Source organism: Zosterops lateralis, assembly GCF_965231275.1.
Source record: "Zosterops lateralis genome assembly, chromosome: 21".
Classification (NCBI taxonomy): Eukaryota; Metazoa; Chordata; class Aves; order Passeriformes; family Zosteropidae; genus Zosterops; species Zosterops lateralis.
The window spans coordinates 2,538,730-2,557,287 of record NC_139781.1 but is presented as its reverse complement, the minus strand read 5'-3'; the positions used below and the strand labels follow the sequence as shown (position 1 = coordinate 2,557,287).

At 43.5% G+C, this 18,558-nt stretch overlaps 1 protein-coding gene across 3 annotated transcripts in view; it reads left to right on the top strand.

Annotated features, from left to right (window-relative positions):
* Positions 1–10,069: 10,069 nt before the first annotated feature.
* The window catches only part of PASD1 (PAS domain containing repressor 1), a 34,913-nt gene continuing 26,424 nt past the window's right edge, over positions 10,070–18,558 (top strand). For 2 of the 3 annotated variants that reach the window (XM_083876286.1, XM_083876284.1), the window contains exons 1-4: positions 10,070–10,143; positions 14,915–15,006; positions 16,363–16,419; positions 17,815–17,969. In XM_083876286.1, the coding sequence (XP_083732412.1) occupies positions 16,388–16,419; positions 17,815–17,969 (187 nt within the window). In that variant the 5' untranslated portion in view covers positions 10,070–10,143; positions 14,915–15,006; positions 16,363–16,387. Of the gene's footprint in view, positions 10,144–14,772; positions 15,007–16,362; positions 16,420–17,814; positions 17,970–18,558 lie in introns of those variants that run through there. The other variant, XM_083876285.1, reaches the window with a different exon arrangement.

Here is an 18,558-nt window from a genome sequence, read left to right as displayed (position 1 = left end):
TCTTCTGGGCTCAGCCTACTTTGATCTTGGTTTAATGCACAGCACAGTGCAGTGCATTGCTTCTGGACAATAAAGTTTTGATCATAAACAACATACTAAGTGAGCCATTTTTTGGATAATTAATGAGCAATGATAGGAGCTCCCATTGCCTATAGGTATTCTGGTATTTTGCATAGGCATGGCAGCATTATAGGAAGATTTTCAAGCCAGTGCAGAGGCTTTATCTGAAGGGGATGAGATGAACCCCTGGCCCTGATGAAGACAAAGGTTGAATTTCCACCAGCTTCTTTATAGGGACCTCTCCCAAAGTATCAGCTGAAGAGTGGATGTCCCTGGGAGTCAGTCCTTGGGTTTAGGCTGTTCAAAGCTCTGCTGCACAAACTGCAAATAGGTGTTTATGTATAGAGGAGCATCCTGTGTGTTTGGTCCACTGTTGGCTTGTCACAGCAAAGGCAGCAATTAGGGAGGCTCTAATAGCTGGGGAGGGTTACACCCCTTGCTGAGGGAAGTTTGACCATAAACCTGTTTGTCCTGTCTCTAAGTGCAATGTACACTGGCTCAATTTACAGTGACTTAAAAACATTCACTCTGATCAAACTGCTTCCAATCAATTTTTATTAAGTGAAGTATTAATGTGTGTGTGTTAAATGAGTCACACGAGACAAAAAGGTGGGACTTGGGTTGACTCCGCTACTGATGTATTTATTAAATATGAGTATTAATAGTTTGCCTTTTCTCTTGAATAATTGTAATGGCTTCCTTTTGGGGCAGGCTTTGCATGGAAAGGGCACAGCAGGAAGTATTAATAAAACAAACTCTTGGTGCTAATCTTAACACCTCCATTTTCTGTTTAATTTTGCTGATGCAAAAGGCTGAGCTGTCTCATTAGTGGAGACAATGTGTCAACAGAGGAAAAGTGAGTTACTGCGTTTTCCTTCCGTCATAAACTCTGGGCTTCACCTCCCACACGGCAGCGGTGATGTGGAACTCTGTGATTGCACAGGGAGCTTACACTGCCCCTCGGGTGCCTCTCCTGACAAATTGGGGCAGATAATTCCTCTTGCTCATTCTGCTGCAGCATGCAATTCTGAGAAAGCACTTTTTTATCCAAGCCGTCTTCATATCTCATGGGGCTTTCAACAGCAAGACCTCCTGGTATCTGTGTCTCTCTGGGACTGGAGCTGAAGTCCATTATTTGGGGAAGTTTGTACAAGTCAGGAAGCCTGGCTGAAAATTATTTGACATGGGAAAATTGTCTGCAATTCTGTTTTTTGACTTTCTGGGAATAATTCAGAGTGTGGAAGGAGAGGCTCCCAGAAGAAGGTTGTTAGAAGGAAAGTGTATGTGATTCTGCAATAATCCTGGTGTATTGTCTGGAAAGGGCAAAGGTCCATTGCCTAAAATGGGAGAGGAATGACTACAAAAAAATGGGCTAAAACTGCCACTAAGCCATTTGTAAACCTGAAACAAGGCTGGGTCAGAACTTTGTCTTATCCAGGGAATATGTTCTGAATCTGGAATTCCTTATATTGGATATATTCATAGTTAAAAGGGCAAGGAGTATTCACATGGAGTCTGAAGGATTAGAATGATGAGTTTGTTGGTAGTACACTGTTGTGACTAGAGCAGAATTTCTGTTTTCACTTGGGGGATGAAAAAAAGACTAATGCCAGCAAGAACAACTTCTGTGTTTTGATTTTTTTTTTTTAAGGAAAGCATGTGAATATTAATAAATGATCCAGCTGGGATAGCATCTTTCTTTAAAACTGTCCTCAGAGATAATGTATTATATTAAGAAACATGAGTTTAGTTGTACAGTAAGTGAAAGCATCAACTTATTTCAAAAGTTGCAGTGCTGAGGAAATTTTTCTGGGATTTTCTAATATAGAAAAGTCTGGTTTGAATTGTTTGAATAGGAAGAGATATTGGTGAATAAATCAGATAATGAGCTGCTTTACATAGAAGGCATAATGCCTATTTATGATGTATAGAAGTCCTGAGAGAGATGAATTGCCAGCTTAATCTTCTTTGGATTGTGTTTGAAATCTACTTTTATGCAGCATTTCTGACTGTTTCAGAGATTACTCTTCAGACATTTAGACAGACTTCATTTCTATTTGAATTACAGCTCTACAAGGTCATTTGCAGGCCAAAGTTCATTTATTTCACTTTTTTTTTTCATCCCTTGAATTTGAGGTGAGACTTGATAATCGTTGCCAAAAGTTTTCTTTTGACCTAGTTGATCTTGTCAGAACTTAGTTATCACCCTTACCAGGAGGAGTAGTAGAGACCAACTCTTGTGTCATTGGAATCTTTGGTCCAATGTAGGTGAGCTTTGCAGTTGGCCTACAAGGAATGGAAATTTCTCCCTTGCTCTTACAGAAATAAGGAGTATATTGAGATAAATGCTTCTTTTCCTTACTTTTTTTTTGGTAAGTTCTTTTGATAAGTTTCCTGTGGAAAAGAGGATTGCTGGAGAATTAGATTAACTAAACATTAGATTTCTCTCTCTAGTAGTACATTGGCATTGACTCCTTACGCCTGAAACAGCTTTTATTTGAGAAAAAAAACCTTGGAATTATTTTTTGTCTTTCCTGACATGAGCATCATGCTTTATAAGGGTATAATTATTAGCAGCAGATTTTTTATTAGCAGCAGATTTTTCTCACAACCTTGCAACACTTGCAGCAACTTCCATCAAAGGGCCCCGATGGGAAAACCTTGTTGAAAGGATGACATGCAGTGCTGCAGCGTGGTGGAGCAGCATTGCTGCTCTGCATAAAGGAAGCAAGCAGCTGAGAGGTATTAAAAACTTCTGACAGGGATAAGAAGATCATTCTCAAGATAATTCTGCATTGAGCTCTGCTCTAGCTCCTGTCTCTTGCCAGGCTTCCCAAGGCCTGGGTCACAAGGTTAGAGAAAACTGTGGGCTGGTTGTGTCATCCTGCAGCTGCAGGTGCAGCAGAGCTTTCCCAATTGCAGTGAACCACCAGCAGACCCAGAGAGGCTGTCATCACCCTCCCATCCAGGATGATGGTTTCCAAAACATTAACATTCATGTCAGGTCTAGATTGGGATCAGCAGAGGCTTAAATCCTTGTCAGGAACAGATGTGAGATACCTAATCAGTTATTTCCTAAGGAAAATGAGTTTGATTGCATGAATAGTTGTAAATATTTCATTCAGCAGCTCAGCTACTACAGCAATGGTAAACAAGCTTCTGAGGCTGAAGAGAAGCATTTTGTGGCACTGTACTTGATTTCTTATTCATTTTAACTTCAGTGTGGAAGAAATAAGTTTAGGTGCTTTGGGTCACATTTTGTGACAGCACTGATCATAACCAGGGGCTCACTTTGAAGACAGCCAGAAAGAATCATTGAAAGGTTTGGGTTGGAAGGAACCTTAAAGATCATCTAATTCCAACCCCTCTGGACAGGGACACCTTCCACCAGACCAGGTTGCTCAGGGCCACACCCAGCCTGGCCTTGAACACTTCCAGGGATGTGTATCCACAGCTTCTCTGGGCAAAGTGTGCCTCACCACCCTCAGAGTGAAGGATTCCCTCTTAACATCTAATCTAAATCTAACCTCATTTAGTTTAAAACCATTCCCCCTTGTCCTATAAATACCTACCTGTGTAAAAGGCATCTCTCCCTCTTTTTTATAAGCTCCCTTTAGTCTTTGAATGGCACAGTGAGGTTTCCCCAGAGCCATCTCTTCTCCAAGCTGAAAGAACCCCAGCTCTCCCAGCCTGTCTCCATAGCAGAGGTGCCCAAGCCCTCTCATCATTTTTGTGCCCCTTCTCTGGACTTCCTGCAGCAAATCCATGTCTTTCTTGTGCTGAAGACCCCAGAGGTAGATGCAGAACTCCAGGTGGGTTCTCATGGGGGCAGAGTGGAAGGGGAGAAGCACAATCTTTGACATCCCCCACCCTGATGGACATGGCCAGCTCAGCCCCAGACTAGCCTGCAATATTCAGGATGAGCTCAGAGCTGGAGATTCTGCCGCTGGGAGAGATGTTCCTGGAGTAAATTCTGGCTTGGAGAGGAAGAGGACAGCCTGAGCACCTTGGCTTTGCACTGCCAGGTTGGTGTGGTGGTGGGCACAGCCCTTGTGTGGAGGCTGAGCCAGGATTAGGTGCCCTGTGCCCCTTCGGGCAGTGGCTGCCTCACATTTCTGCTGGCTCTTTGAAGTGCTTGCTCTACATAAGCAATAATTAAGGACACAGCTTTAATTTCTTGTTTGTTTTGCACTTCTCACTTGCTAAAACCAAATTAAATTGGGAGAAACTTGGACTTTAAATCAAGGGTGCATGTAATGCCAGTTTTGAAGTAGATAAGAGCTTCACTACTGATCTCCTGCAGAAAAGCTGCTGAGATGAAGGAAAGGAAGGAGGAAGTTAGCTTTTCTCTCTGCCTAATTGAATGTTTTCCCTGTTTGAGTTTCAGCTGAACCTCTGTGTAGTTTGCTTGTGATTTTTAGCAGATGGGCACTTAAGCAGTGCAATGAGGAAAGAGGCTGGGGGTGCAAATGATGTTCACCTCCCAAACGTGGTGTGGAATTCTGAGGAACCTGGGACTGCCAGCTAAAAGTCATGGGCATTTTTAACTCCTGCTGCTGGCTTCATGCTCCTGTGTAGATGTTTGTCAGGAATCTTGCTGGCCTTGGTGGTATTCAGCCATGCTGAGTCATATTTTGTTATTATGGCTGATTATCCAGCCAGCCATGCAAATAGACTGTAAGGGAGGAAAAAAGGATGTGTGTGAATAGCTTATCTACGACAGAATGAGGCCTTGGGTCTTTGTGCATAATATGTGTAACAACAATGACCTAGTATGAAAGTGTTCCAGTGACTGACATATTTGCAGCCTAAAAAAGATAAGAAAGTAATGAGAGAGAAAGAGATCTGTGGATCTTCTGTGTTATCTTTTCTTCTTCCTGAAGGAAAGTTTTACTTTCTCATTATACTTCCATGATACCATGCAGGATGATGAATATTATTGCAGTTAATTGTTTAAATTAATTGTTTAAATGTTTAATTGTTTAAATTAAATTGTTTAAATGTTCCTTTATTCCTGAAGCTTTCAAAACAAATAACCATCTTTGGAGGAGCTGGTTGAGAAGTGATGTGGGCAAGATAGTGCAAAAGAGACTATTGGATGTGAAGTTAAAAGTGACTCGGAGAAGAGACAGAAAAGCATGTGGGGGTGTTTTAAAAAAAGGAGAAAAACCCCAGTTATTTTATTACCAAGATCAGTTATATTATTAGCAATGCCAGCATAAGTGGCAACAATCCTTCTTGATAAAAACTTGTAAACTTCAATAGTTGCTGTACCAGAGAAGGAATTGCAGTTGGGCCAACATCTTTTCTGTCACATCAGTCTACTCGTGTTATTTAATGCAAATACTACAAATGAGTACAACTTTGTCCAAAATACATTTGCTGGCTATATTTGTCATCTGTCTCCTTCATAGTAAACAAGAAGAGACATCTGTGGAGAAGGTCTGGTAGCCACAGAAAATATTTTGCATCACAGTCTCTAAGTGGTGCTATTATGAGCTATTCTCAGCCCAAAGGGCCATTCTCCAGGGCAGCTGAAACACAGATTTTTTGGATATTTGGTGTTCTGTCCCTTGGAGACCGTATTTTATATTTGCAATGCAAGGAGTTAAAACACTGGGTGGAAAAGTGCCACTTCAAGACACCTGTGAGTGATTTTGGAAATTGCCAGTAATGAGAGGTGGGTTTTCTCACAATAGTGCTCAAGTCTAGCCCTTAATCATGCACTTGAAACAAGTGGGCTCAGACCTTATGAAAGGTGTTTACTTACTCAGCTTTAAGGCACAGGCCAAGAAATAACTTGATCGGATTAGCCGAGTTTGAATAGGAGCAGCAGCAAATAGAATCAAAGGAGTGTGAACCACGCTGCTGTGCTCTCTATTAGAAAAATATCTGCCAGCTGCCACTGCAGAGAATAATCCTGCAAGATGCTGACACCTCCAGTCTGCATTGCCCGAGGGAACTGGACCAGGGCACTTCAGTGCAGCTCCCATTACTCACCTTAGCTGAACAATGTTGGTTTTTTTTCCTCTGCAATCCTACTTTTCCCTGTTATATAAAGGCTGCCTCTTTTCTGCCTCCTGCTTCTTGAAAGGCTCTCGGTGCTGGCAGGGGTTGAGTGCATTGCTGGTTATTCTCAGCTGCAAGATTACAGAGATGGCAGTGGTCAGGTCAGTGGGGCATGAACGTGGCTCAGCTGGAGAGCAGATGTGAGCAGATCATTTAAGGGAAGCAGCTGAAATTCTGGGAGCCAAATGAGGATAAGACAAATTCTGAAATCCGAGGGCTTTGTTTAAATGCCTTTTTTGCTTAGGTGTGAATCATAACTGATATGTTATATGTTATAAAATATGACTGATTATACCTGGGATGCTCCAGAATTAAACACACCAAGAGGGGAAGGAAGTTTCTTATGCTTGAACTTGAATGCTTAAAGCCAAAGATGTAAAATGAGGTCAGTTAGCTCAGCTGCAAGTGAATCCTTTGATATTCATTTAATGGATTAGTAGATATAACTCTGAGCTCACAGGGAAGACTTTGAATTTCAACTACTAAAGCTCTTTAAAATTTCCTCACAGATCTTTTACATAAACTGGACATTGGGAAGCCTTTCTTTAAGGAGAGGGTGGTCAAAGACTGAAACAGGCTTCCTAGAGAGGTGGTCAATTCCCCAAGCCTGCCAGCATTTAGGAGGAATTTGGACAATGCCCATAATAGCACACTTTAACTTTTGGTCAACCCAGAAGTGATCAGGCAGATGGACAAACTGGTCACTGTAGGTCCCTTCCAACTGAAATATTCTGGTTTATTCTATTCTGCTGAGCAGTTAAACTGTACAGACAGGTAGTGCTGTCCCACTTCTGCTGCAATACCACACAGGTCTCCTCAACTTGTTCCCTCTTTTCTTCTGCCTCTGAGCCAGAGGTGAGAGGTGGTCTGGCTCTGGGAGATCCATTGTGTTTGCAGTGTTTGGTTTGAGATACTGGTCAAAATACTGGAAAAGTTGAACTCTGGATAAGGAACTGGATTCTTCTGTGATACAGGGAGTCTTTCAGTCTGGTTCAGACCTATCTCTAATCCTTTTGTGGTAGTATTTCCTTTTATTGAATAGCTTCCTTATGTATTGAATTCCAGAAATTCCAGATTGGTGATACACATGGGAAACAGATTGCAACAGAGAGCAGATTTAATTACTCAGGTCTAGAATTACTCAGGCAGAACATTTTCTTGTCATGTTGTTTGAAAAGAAAGAATCTTCCCTTTTTTATTTATAGGAAGAAGTTTGAGATCAAGTGACTGTGAGCTGCCCTTTCATTGGTCATTCAGTGACCACTTGAGGAAAAAATAACAAACTGGGGTTTTCCCCCCCTTCTTCATTTGAAAATCTGGTCTTACCAGTGCTGTGTGTTTAAGGGAGTTCTAAGACTTAGATGCTTCAGGAAGCTTATTTTAGGAGGGAGGACTTGACTGAATGCCAATAGACAGAGCTAATCATCAGGACATCTGGATTCACTTCTTAACTCTGCTGCATGACCTTGGGTCAGTGATTTAGGTCGAGTTTTTCCAAAATGTTCAGTATTTGTAGGTGCCTTTTGCTGGATTTCAGCATTACTGAAAATTAGGCTGTAACTGCATTTGAACTGATTCAAATTCAGCTTCCCAAAACTGGGACACTTGTGAAAAGGAGACAGAAGTAAAATGTGTGCCCCTGTTTCCTCATTTGTACAACAAGGGTGGATAACTGTGTTTGTGGAGTGTGCTGAGAGGTAAAAGCATCAGACAGGAGAAAGGATGGCAGCAAGCTGCTTGTCAGAAAAGCAGACAGTGTTTAGTAGAAATTAAAGAATGCTGAACAAGGACTCAACTTCCAAGAGTTCAGCAGCCAAAGGGCTCCCCAGGCTGTGCAGAGGACCAAGCAGGTGTAAGGAAGTGCAGAAATGATGGGGCCAAAGCCCATTTTCAGCCTTCCCACCTGCTCCCAACAGCAGCAGAGGAATTGCCCTTTCTGGGAAGGGGGATGCAGAGACACAGGACTGATCACAGCCAGGGTGAGGCAGGTGTAGGGAGGTGTGTTCTTCTAACAGAGTCTGATTTGTGTCACACACAGTCAGTCTGAGCATGGCAGAGAGGGGCTGACCTGTTGGGCAGGTGTGGAGCAGTTCTGCTATAAACATCTGCTCAGGTAGGGGAAGAGAAGAGTCCTGCTAGTGTCAGGCTCCTTTCCTGAATATTTCTGGGAGCTGCTGGACTCCTGGTTTCAGGAGTGGTGAGTTCATCACACCCATGGCTGCATCCCGACTCCAGTGCCCGCTGTGGCTGCTGTCAGGATTTAAAATGAGCTGAGGCACATTTATAGAGCCCTGGCCAGGGGAGTAATGCTTGTAGACACTTTTGAAAGAAAATCCTCCAGTCCACAAATAGCTCCTACCATCTGCTGGTCCTGCAGGCTGGGGGTAGATGCATCATGAAGCCAAGTCACACCCAGTGTTTTTGCCCCACTGGAGCAGAGCAGTTCTGCAGGGTGGTCCTGAAACCACCCAGGACCCACTTCTGACCCAGCTGAAGGTCCCTGCTTTTACTGTACAGAGCAATCTGTCCCTCAGGCCTCACATTTTATTTTTGCAATACAAGTTCAACCTCCAGCACAAGCAAACACAAAGCACAGTGCTCATCTCCTTATCTGTACCATCCTCAAGCATCTGAAATGCATTTTATATAAAGGCAAAGAAGAAACACAGCAAAAAAAATATATTGTTTGAGGAGAAAAAGAAAACAGCTAAGGACATGAATGCTACTGTTGCCTCTTTCAATGAGCTGGTAGTTGCTGGGGGTGTTCTCTTGCTCAGAAAAGTAGAGGAGAAGGTATTTAGTTTAATTAGATCACTGATTTTCTTTGCTGCCTGATGATTACATTTATTCTGTGCACGGGGAGAGCTCAAGGCATACAAGTAGGCAGTTTTTAATGACACAGAGACTTTATGTAGCTCCGTGCTCAGGGTGAGTTCCACCTGTAGTAAATAGAAGAGGAATTACAAGAGGGATTTCAGGGTGATGCGTCCAAACAGGCAGCTTTGACATGTTTGTCCTCATACCTTCTTTGTTGCCAAAACAAAATCCATACCCCAGAAAGGACCCAGTGACCTCCCCTAATGCCACCAATGCGAGCTGTGTCCTCTTGGTGGGAGTAATGCACAGCCTCTCCCAGGGAGCCTGCTGATCCCTGCTCCAGCTGGCAATTCCTGAAAATGGACCAGGAGGGCTCAGGGTGCCCAGCACCAGCTCCACAGGCAGTTCTGCAGATGACACTGCTGACAGAGCAGAGTGCTGGCTTCTTTTAAAATGTCCTTTGGTGGTTGTCTCTGAGAGTGTTAAAACTCTTCTGAATGAACCCCTGAAATGAGCCAGAGTTTCAACACCAGGTTTGTAATCAGATGGTGAGCACCAAATGATAGTGTTCCAATTTTTTAAGCTGGAGAATCGAGAGTTTTGGGAGGGATTTTTTTTTTAGCTTGTTAAGTCACTGTTTTCATTGCTGAAATTTATTGGGTTAACCTTCCCACACCCCCCACTCCTTTGTGATTTGCCAGAGAAGTGAATCTGATAGGAAGTGGCCTGGGGCAGGAGTGAGGGCTCTCTGCTCACCTCCTTCCCCATGCACCCAGCATTAATGGTTACCTAACTCCCAGCATCAGGAGTCATCCTGAATGTCACCACTGCTTTCCTGGGTAGAAATTGCTCTTGGTATTTTTTTTGCAAATTGCTCTGAAGTAAAATATGTGTTTATGCACTCACCCCCACACACATGCATTTGCATCATTTGGATCAGCCAGGAACAGAAACACAGCTTTAAAAGCTGGAAGTTTTGAAGAACATTCTGTTCAAAAGACTTTTAACCATTCATTTTCAATATTCCTGACTCCTCTTCAGCTCTGTGTACCTTTTCTGGAAGCAGTCCCCTGAAAACACACAATCCCAACTGCTGCTGCTGAAGGATTGACTGTGAACAGCTACTTTTGCTCTCATCCTGCATGAGGGAAAGCCACGTTATTATTTGAGGGTTGTTTGGCTCTTTGTCTGAGTCAGGTATGGTAAAGAATTGTTTATAGCTTGGATGTCATCGTTTCTTACTACAACACACATTTATTTCCCTTTCCTGTAGTAACTGAATGAACACAGGTGTTCACCCAAAACTGCAGAAGAAATATTATTTGTGTTCTTATCCTACACTGCTTGTGCCAGAGGTACAATTTTATATTTCTTAGGGCTGTGAATCAGCATTTTTGCTTTTTGCCATGTTTTGGGAATTTTAAGGGGCCATTAGACAAATTGGTATAATTAATTAGATGCATGCTCTTCTTGTTAGAGAAACCCCAGAGACATTTTGAATAATATTCTACACTGTTGTATCTTCACCCTGCAAGGTTCAGCAATTTGCTAGAACAGAGCAAACTTGGCCAGCTATTTTCTCCAGGATCTGATAAAAAATCCTGGAGAACAAAATGTTCCAGTAATCATCTTTTCTTTTCAAGTATCCGTGAGTTTTTAAATCTTTTTCCGCCTTTCTTTTTTCTGAAGCACCATATATTGGTTAAAAAATCAAACAAACCAAAAAAAACCCCAAAAACACACGCCCCCCCCAAACCCCACCATTGTTCCTTGCTGTATCTTTCATTTCACTTTTGTGCTGAATCACAGTGTTCCATTACAGCCTTTTTTTATGGTGTAATTGTTTTGTATAATCCATTTTCTTTGGACACTTTTTAGCTTCTGTCTGAAGCTGTTACTGCTCTAATAAATGTTCTTATAAATCTGTCACAGGTAACAAGCTAAATTTAGAGCTCAATAAACCAGGGGGAGAGTATGCTGTAGATAAGTGAGGGCATTGAGATGCAACAGTTACAGCAGTAGCACAAAAAAAATCCACTTCTGGCAAGTTAACAAAGGGAAAACACAGAACACTTGGTTCCCTCCCTCAGTGAGCACCATAACCCCTCTTCTAGCAAACAAAGATATGTGTGAAAATACAGTCATGGTACCCACAAAAAGTTCCAGGGTAATGCTGTGGATGGATGTGCTGGGCTGGACCAGTTCCCTCAGCCTCCCCCTGGGTGCAGAGAGGTGTTTCTGTAAAGCCTGGAGCTCACAGCTCCACCACTGACCTGGGGGAGAGCCCAGTTCCTCCAGAGAGGGTCTGGAACTGGGACTGGGAGCTGACCAGGACCCTGTGCTGCTGGAGCTGGACAGAGGTGTCCTGGGAGCCAAAACTCATCAGATCCCCAGCAGCATCACTGCTCAGGCAGTGTGTCCCTGGAGGGAACCTTCTCTGTCAGTCCTGTGTGCCTCAGACAGGGCAAGCCAAGCTCCCTCAGTGAAATGCCAAAACTGAGATCATTGTATGTTTTCTTTGGGTTTTTTTTTTTTTTTTTTGGAGAAGAGGAGGGTGATGAATGTGGAGAAGAAAAAGCAATGGAAAGATGAAGGCAGGTGATGTAAGGAACAGCAAGATGGGGAGAACCACGTTCAAGAGAGATGCAATTCTCTGAATTGTGATCCAGTGGATGTTGAGTGCAGGGGTTGAGAGAGGGAAGGGCAGAAAAGAGTGAACAACAACAGAGGGCAAGAAAAGGAGAGGGTGAAACAGAGGCAGAAAAAAAATGAAGCAAGCAGATCAAATAGCACAAGTATGCAAGTCCTTTGCCACACCTGGTTTAGTCTTTGCATTTCTGTGTGATATTTTCATTCTGGGCTGGGGCAGAGCTGTGGTGCCCTATGGGGAGCTCTGGCACAGGGGAATGTCACAGCTGTGGCTTGTGCCACTCACTGTGACACTGGGGCAAACATCTGTGTCTGTGTGACAGGAGGGAGCACAGGCTGAGTGCCACAGCTCCTTCCTGTGCTGGACAGCCACGAGGATTCAGCCACACTCTTTGGTTTTTTCAAATGCCATTTACACAAGCATCTTATAGTTGAACCAGCAGCATGTTGCTGAAGAGGTTAAATTCTGCCTTTTAAAAATGAAATCAGCTGTTTTGCTGCCAAACACGGTCGTGCCCTCCTGTTGCCTCAAGAATAATGAGACATTGGCACACTGACACATAAATCATATTGCTGGAGATGGTGTTATCTCTCTTTATTTGTGGCTGCATTGTACCACAAAGTGCTGCATCTTGTAATTGAGAGCTCTCTGATGAATTCATTGCATGCAAAGTCTGTGGAAATTATTGGTACAGCACATTTACATAATTAAAGTGTTTCCTATGGTGTAGATTTGAAGACTCCCTAACTGCTGTATGTTACTTTAGTGCAAAATTCTATGAAAACTTAAATATGAGCAGAGCAAAGTTTTTATGCATAGAGAATGTTTTTCCAGCTGGGAAAAGCAATCAAATCATCTGGGTTCAGGGACATTTTTAGGTGATGGATGAAAGCTTTATTCATTGTTGATCACAAAGAAAAGGGCAACATCTCTCATAGAAATATCTTTGCCTTGCCATGAGTGACATAACCAAATAATTAAAATTTAGCCTATAATGAAACATTCATAGTTACTGTTGGTTTTAGGACACAAATCTGACTGTTCCATTAAGAATTATCCTAAAGGTAATGTTAATACTTTGGTGGTTTGCAGCAAGTCAATAAATAAGTGTTTTCTTTACTCACAAGTTTGCAGTTTTAGATTGATCCTGAAGTCGGATAGTTCTGCAAAACAGAAAATTCCCTCTGCCGTTCTCTCTTCAGTAAAAAAATGTGCCAGAATATAGCAGATAGCATGGAATAATGATTTAACTATTAGTTGTTGTCTGCAAAGTCCATTTGTCTTGTTAAGGCTGTCATTTGGCTACATTACCCTTTCTGTAACCCTGGAAACAACCTCAAATACTGTGATATTTGAAAAGTCTGAAATGTAATGTACCCTTAAAACATTATGAGTGGGTTTTGAGACTCCCTGTACAAAGGAAGGAAAAAATAATTTCCCTTTACAGAGGGCATTAAGCAGTGATGGATGTGCATTGCTTTGTGAGAAGGCTGATTCTCACCTGTCGGAGGTGGGGTGAGAAATGGTGCCAGCAGCACTGACAAGTTTCCTCTTTACCTGCCCACAGAGTTCAGGAATCCCTCTCTCAAAGTGTTACAGAAGGGGATTTTCAGGAGGCAATAAATAAATTTTGATCCCTCTGGTTAATGCAGTTAAGGTCAAAGAGATTCTATCTGGATCTATTTAAAGTACCCTTAACCTGCAGACATACTGCTGTCAGTAGTGCTAAGTGCCTTAACTGGCTGAGGAGTGTATACAACCCTTATGAAACTATTCTTAAGTATTCTGGTTACTATATTTAGCTCTGTCTTATAACAAGACAAAAAGCACTTAGCTAAATGCAGTCCTGAAGTGCTTAATCCAGTTAGGATTATTTTGTCCTTAGGTGTCTTCTACTCAGACTTTTTCTAGCTCACCATCCTGCTGCATCATGCAAAGAGCTGCTCTGTGTGGTTGGGTCTTTTTTTTATGGCCATTTATTTATTCTGTGAGCTCCTCCAAGTCTGGTGTTGGCTGATGGCATTGCTCATGTTCATTATTAGGAAGCCTCATCCCCCTGCCCCTGGTAGCTCACATCTGTTGTGCTGCAGCACTGGTAACTCCTGGAGGCTGGAGAATCCAGCCTTCATTTCCCAGTTCAGGCTCAGTGAGCATTAGCTGGACTCTTGACTCTCTTGGTGACCAAGCAGCTTCCCTCAGCAGGCTGCTGTTCCAGCTGGGTGGAGTTCCAGCCAACCATTCCAGTGAGGCAGAAAACCCACCAGGCTTCCTGGGAGCCGTGGGCAAAATTTCCCTAAAATACAGTTTCTATAAAATAATGCCTTGCACTCCATGCTGGGGAAAAATCCCTTCCTTTAGCTGAATATTTGCATGGTCAAGTCTGCATGCAAAGAAGATTCTCTGAAAAATTTTGGTAGTTCTGTGCGTCCACAAGCATTTTTTTAATCATTTAACCTGTTGCTTTAAAGAGACTTTTCTTTATACCTGTGTGTCTCTGAACTTATCCCCAGTCAACAAATCTTCTGTAGGGGTCATTCTTCTAGAGGAGAAACAACTGTGTGATTTTGATAGAGCAGCACTGAGGGATGAGCAGCAGCGATAAGAGCCTCAGCTCAATAGGGCAACAAACAAGATCACAGGCTCCTTGTGACCTGGAATAAAAGCATGTCACTTCTCTCAGCTGTGAGAACAGACACAGAGCACATCCACTGAGTTTAAGTTTGCTGTGCAGGTGTTTCCAGCTGCAGCTTCACTGAGGGTGTCAGGAGTTACCTGGTATTTTCCCTAGATTTTGTTATATTTTATTTCCCCTAGATTTTGTGTGTCCCATCAGCAGTAAGTATTAAAAGGAGGCCTTGAGTCCATTCACAGGTGGGTGGTTGTGGCCTGTGCTGACTTTTGCTCATCATGTTTGTCTTGAGGGAGATTTGAGTTGCAAGGTTTGATAGATGAGGTACAGATCCTACTTCTGGCTTTCACAGCACACCAGGCAAACTGTCATACCTGGGGAGAACTCCAGTGATCCTCAGGGGCTCCAAGCCAGAAGGGCCATTATGCCACCCTGCTGGGTCTCACAGGTTTTTTGGGACATGAGAGGTCCTGTTGGCCTTCCCAGGCTCCTTCTGTGGCAATAGATAGTGCCCACAGAGCCAAGAGAACCTGGTCCAGCTCCTATTGCTGAAGACTTTGCTCCTCAGTCATAATTGAGCATATTTCTAATTTATGCTGGTAGACTTTTCTCAGCCTGAAATGATTGCAGCTGTCTGGGATAAGTCTTGCCTGCAACTGTGTTTTAACTGGACTTGCTTTTCCTTCCAGGATTAATTTTTCTCCATCTCTATTTACATGGTGATAAGAAGTGCTAATCCCACTCTGTCAGTCTGGACTGATGAATCTGAGGAATAGAACAGGTAATTTCTAATTTGGCTCATAGCTTTTTGGTGACTTGGGCAGAGAGAACCACTCCCCCTCTATGGAGTGTATTCATAACAAAAAAATTCATACAGTTTCCTCTGCCCAGGTTATCTGCAGGGAGGGAGTTCCTTGCCCTGGAGCAGGGAAGGAAGGATAAAATTTTGTAGCTGTTGCTGTGAGCAGCATCTTTGACTTCCTGACAGTTGTGGGTGGTTCTGTTTTGTGTTATTTTTATAGCTACCAAGTTGTCTGAGCTTGGAGTAGTCTCTAAACAGAGAAAATCTTTTGGATGTACCTATTGAAAAATGCCCCTTGAGTTCTGGGCAGCCTGAGGTGGTTTGCAGGGAAAGTGCTCGCAGGAGATGGGGGCCGATTGGTTCTGGCGGTGGGGATGGGTGTGATTTCCTCTTTGGAGGAGGTGCAATCCAGCAGAGCTGACCTGGGCACCTGTCACTGGTGTGGAGTGACAGCAGCTGCCTCACCTGCACCTCCCTGGCTCTGTGTCCCTCAGACTCAGCCCAAGTGAGTCACAGAAGGCAAGTCACCAGTGAAGAAGTTACCCTTGCATTGAATTCTCCATCATTTAATGGGGTTTGAGACTCCTGGGTCTTTACTGGGAGTTGTTTCCAGCTGTTCTCCTTCCCTGGTTGGTGCCAGGTGAGGATATTTTAAATGGAAGCCTTGGGTATGAATCCCAGGACTCTGCTGAGATAATGTGGGAGAAGTCCAGCAGTGCAGGCAGCAGTCACTGGCTGCAGGATGCTCTGGATGAACCTGTCTCATATCATCTCTTAGATATCCTGATAATACACTGCTGTTGCCTAATGCTAATCCTTTAGGGGATTAGCACAGTTTCTTTCTTTCTCCTATGTCTTTCCACTGGAAAAGAAATCTCAGGTATGTTTCAAGCAGGGCAGGCAGATTGAGATCAACCTATCTGATTTCCCAGGACAGGAGCAGCTGTGGTGCTGCCTGCTGCAGACACCAGGTCACATTTCTCTCCTTTTTGCTCTTGCATTTGCCAGGAAGATGCTGATTGCTGTGCAGAGATGGTGCTTCAGCAGGATTCCCTATCCTGGCTTAGAGGGCAGGACAAAGGCAGGCTGAGGGGCTTTTAGATCTTTCCCTTTAAAGCCCTGCTGTTGTAGCTGGATGTCTGGGCATGTAGCAGCAGCCTCGCTCCTCATACCTCAATAGCTGACTCAACTAGCAAGGAAAGACACACCAAGAGTGGAATTTAGGAAAGGGAAGACTGAAACATCCTTTAAGTGCAAACCACTATGCTCCATGTTTTGAGTTCTTAGCAAGATCAGGGAATATTCTCAGTAAGCACTTCTGTGTTTCCCTTGCAGAGCCCTGTGTTGTGTAAACGAACTGATGGATGAAGATGAGAAGGACAGGGCAAAGAGGTATGATGGGATGCACTCCTGGAGGAGAATTGTAAATGCTGTGTTGTCCAGGGCTTGGCAATGAACTTGACCCCACTGGTGTCAGAGGCAAAGCTCCCACACAGTTTACAGGCTGTGCACAGCTGACCACAAGCAGCAAAATTTAAGTCAGGCTTGTCACAGAGTTTGGCCACCCCTACAATGGGTTATCTGGCTGAGTGATCCTTAAATTTGATTGCTGTGCCCTCAGGATGAGGCATTCCCTGTCTTGATTTCTAATGTGTTTGTATTGTGATGGTGTGGAAAATGACTGTTGCATGCAGGAAGGCTTTGTGTGAAGAATGATACAAGGATGATTTCTCTAACAGGACATGCTATCCCATGGCTATTTATTATCTTGACGCAGGAGTCCTGACCTGTGATTTTATTTTATTTATCAAGCAGTGCTGCCCACCTGGGGTAGAGTTCCCTTGGCAGTCCTGCTTTAGCACAGGTCTGAGTTAGTCTCCTGTCAGAGAAGCTCTTGGCTCACTTGTGTTTAGTCATTGTACACGAGTGCCAAAGCAGAGGTGGCTGTGAGCATCAATCTTGGATCTGAGAACATCCAAATGCCAACCTGAATATGAATGGAAATGCTTTCTGCATCCCACCCTCAGTCTAGATCACAGGAAGTATGTATCATCATGAATACACTTGTAAAGCAAATTAATTACTACTGGATGAGGTTTTATGAAAAGTGTTTGGAAGAAACTGAATGGATTTGCTTTTCTCCTTCATTGTTTTTAATGGAGGGGGAAAGCCTAATAAATATTCTTAATTTGTGAACTGAAACTAGTTGTGGTTCTGCAGCCAGACTCCTAACATTCCCAGTTTCATATATGGCAGCAGTAGATTTTCAGGACCACATACAAGATTTTGTTCTGCAGTTCAGTTGGCTCTGCACAGTGCTGTCTCTTGATAAGCTCCTTTTGCAAGTGCAAATCAGAGAAATCCTTCACATTCTGATGTTTGGATGTGTGTGTACTGACTGCAAAACAAAAGTTGATAAAAATGAAGTGAGGAGAACATGAACATGCATGAACATACTCTACTCTTACTGGAGGAATTTCTCTTGTGGCACCTTCCCTGTCACTGCTTTTGAAAGAGTGGGAGCTGCTGCTGAAATGTTTGTAAGGATATGGTCTTTCCCAAATGAACACAAATTTGTGTTACCTCCAGGTGCTCCTTGCTGCAGTTTAAATGCAAGAATCTAAACTCTGCTGGGAGTGTTTATTTGTTTAAAATTGGGCTTGCACACAAGGATTTTGCTGGTGCTTAGGGCCTTGTAGCAAAAGTGTTTTGCTGGGGCAGGGTGGATCACCTCACCCTGGTTTGCCCTTCATTCTGCTCAGTGGCATTTATGTTTTTGTCACCCAGGGCATCACGCAACAAATCTGAGAAGAAGAGGAGAGACCAGTTCAATGTCCTCATCAAAGAGCTTTGCACCATGCTGCAGGGCCATGGCCACCCTCTCAAGATGGACAAGTCCACAATACTGCAGAGGACCATCGACTTCCTGCAGAAACAGAAAGGTGCTGGAGGGTGCTGGCTCTGCATCTGCCCAGCAGCCAGTCCCCACTCAGAAAATAAAAACTGGTTGGGGTTGGTTTTTTTTCCCAAGCCACCCAGAGAGGACATGAGCCTAAGTGAGGGGCAGAATAAGGCACAGCAGTTGGCCTCAGGAGATGGGCCAGAGCTGAATGCATTGCTGAGCAGTTAAACATAGATTTGAAAAGATGCAGGGCTGGATGCTTTTTACATCATTACCCTCACTGGCCTCCACATCCCCTGGCCTGCTTTGTGCACTCTCAAACAGGGCATGAGGAGGGAAAAGCTGAGGAACAGCATCCATCACAAAAGGAGGGAGACAGGGGATCCGATCCCATCTTCCCAGGTCTCTTGGATTAGGAGAGGATAAACCTGTCCTGCTCTCTGGGCACGCACAAGAGCAGCTTGTGAAACAGCTCCAGAGTGAAAGAAACAGCTCCAGAATTGCAGTCACCCTTTGCTCACAGAGACTCTCTACTACTCTGAAATTAGCCCACTGAACTTAATTTTTTAAGGTTTTCTTTAGGGCCCCTAAAATGTCTCCATTTCCCTTTCTTGGTTTCTAATGTGTTT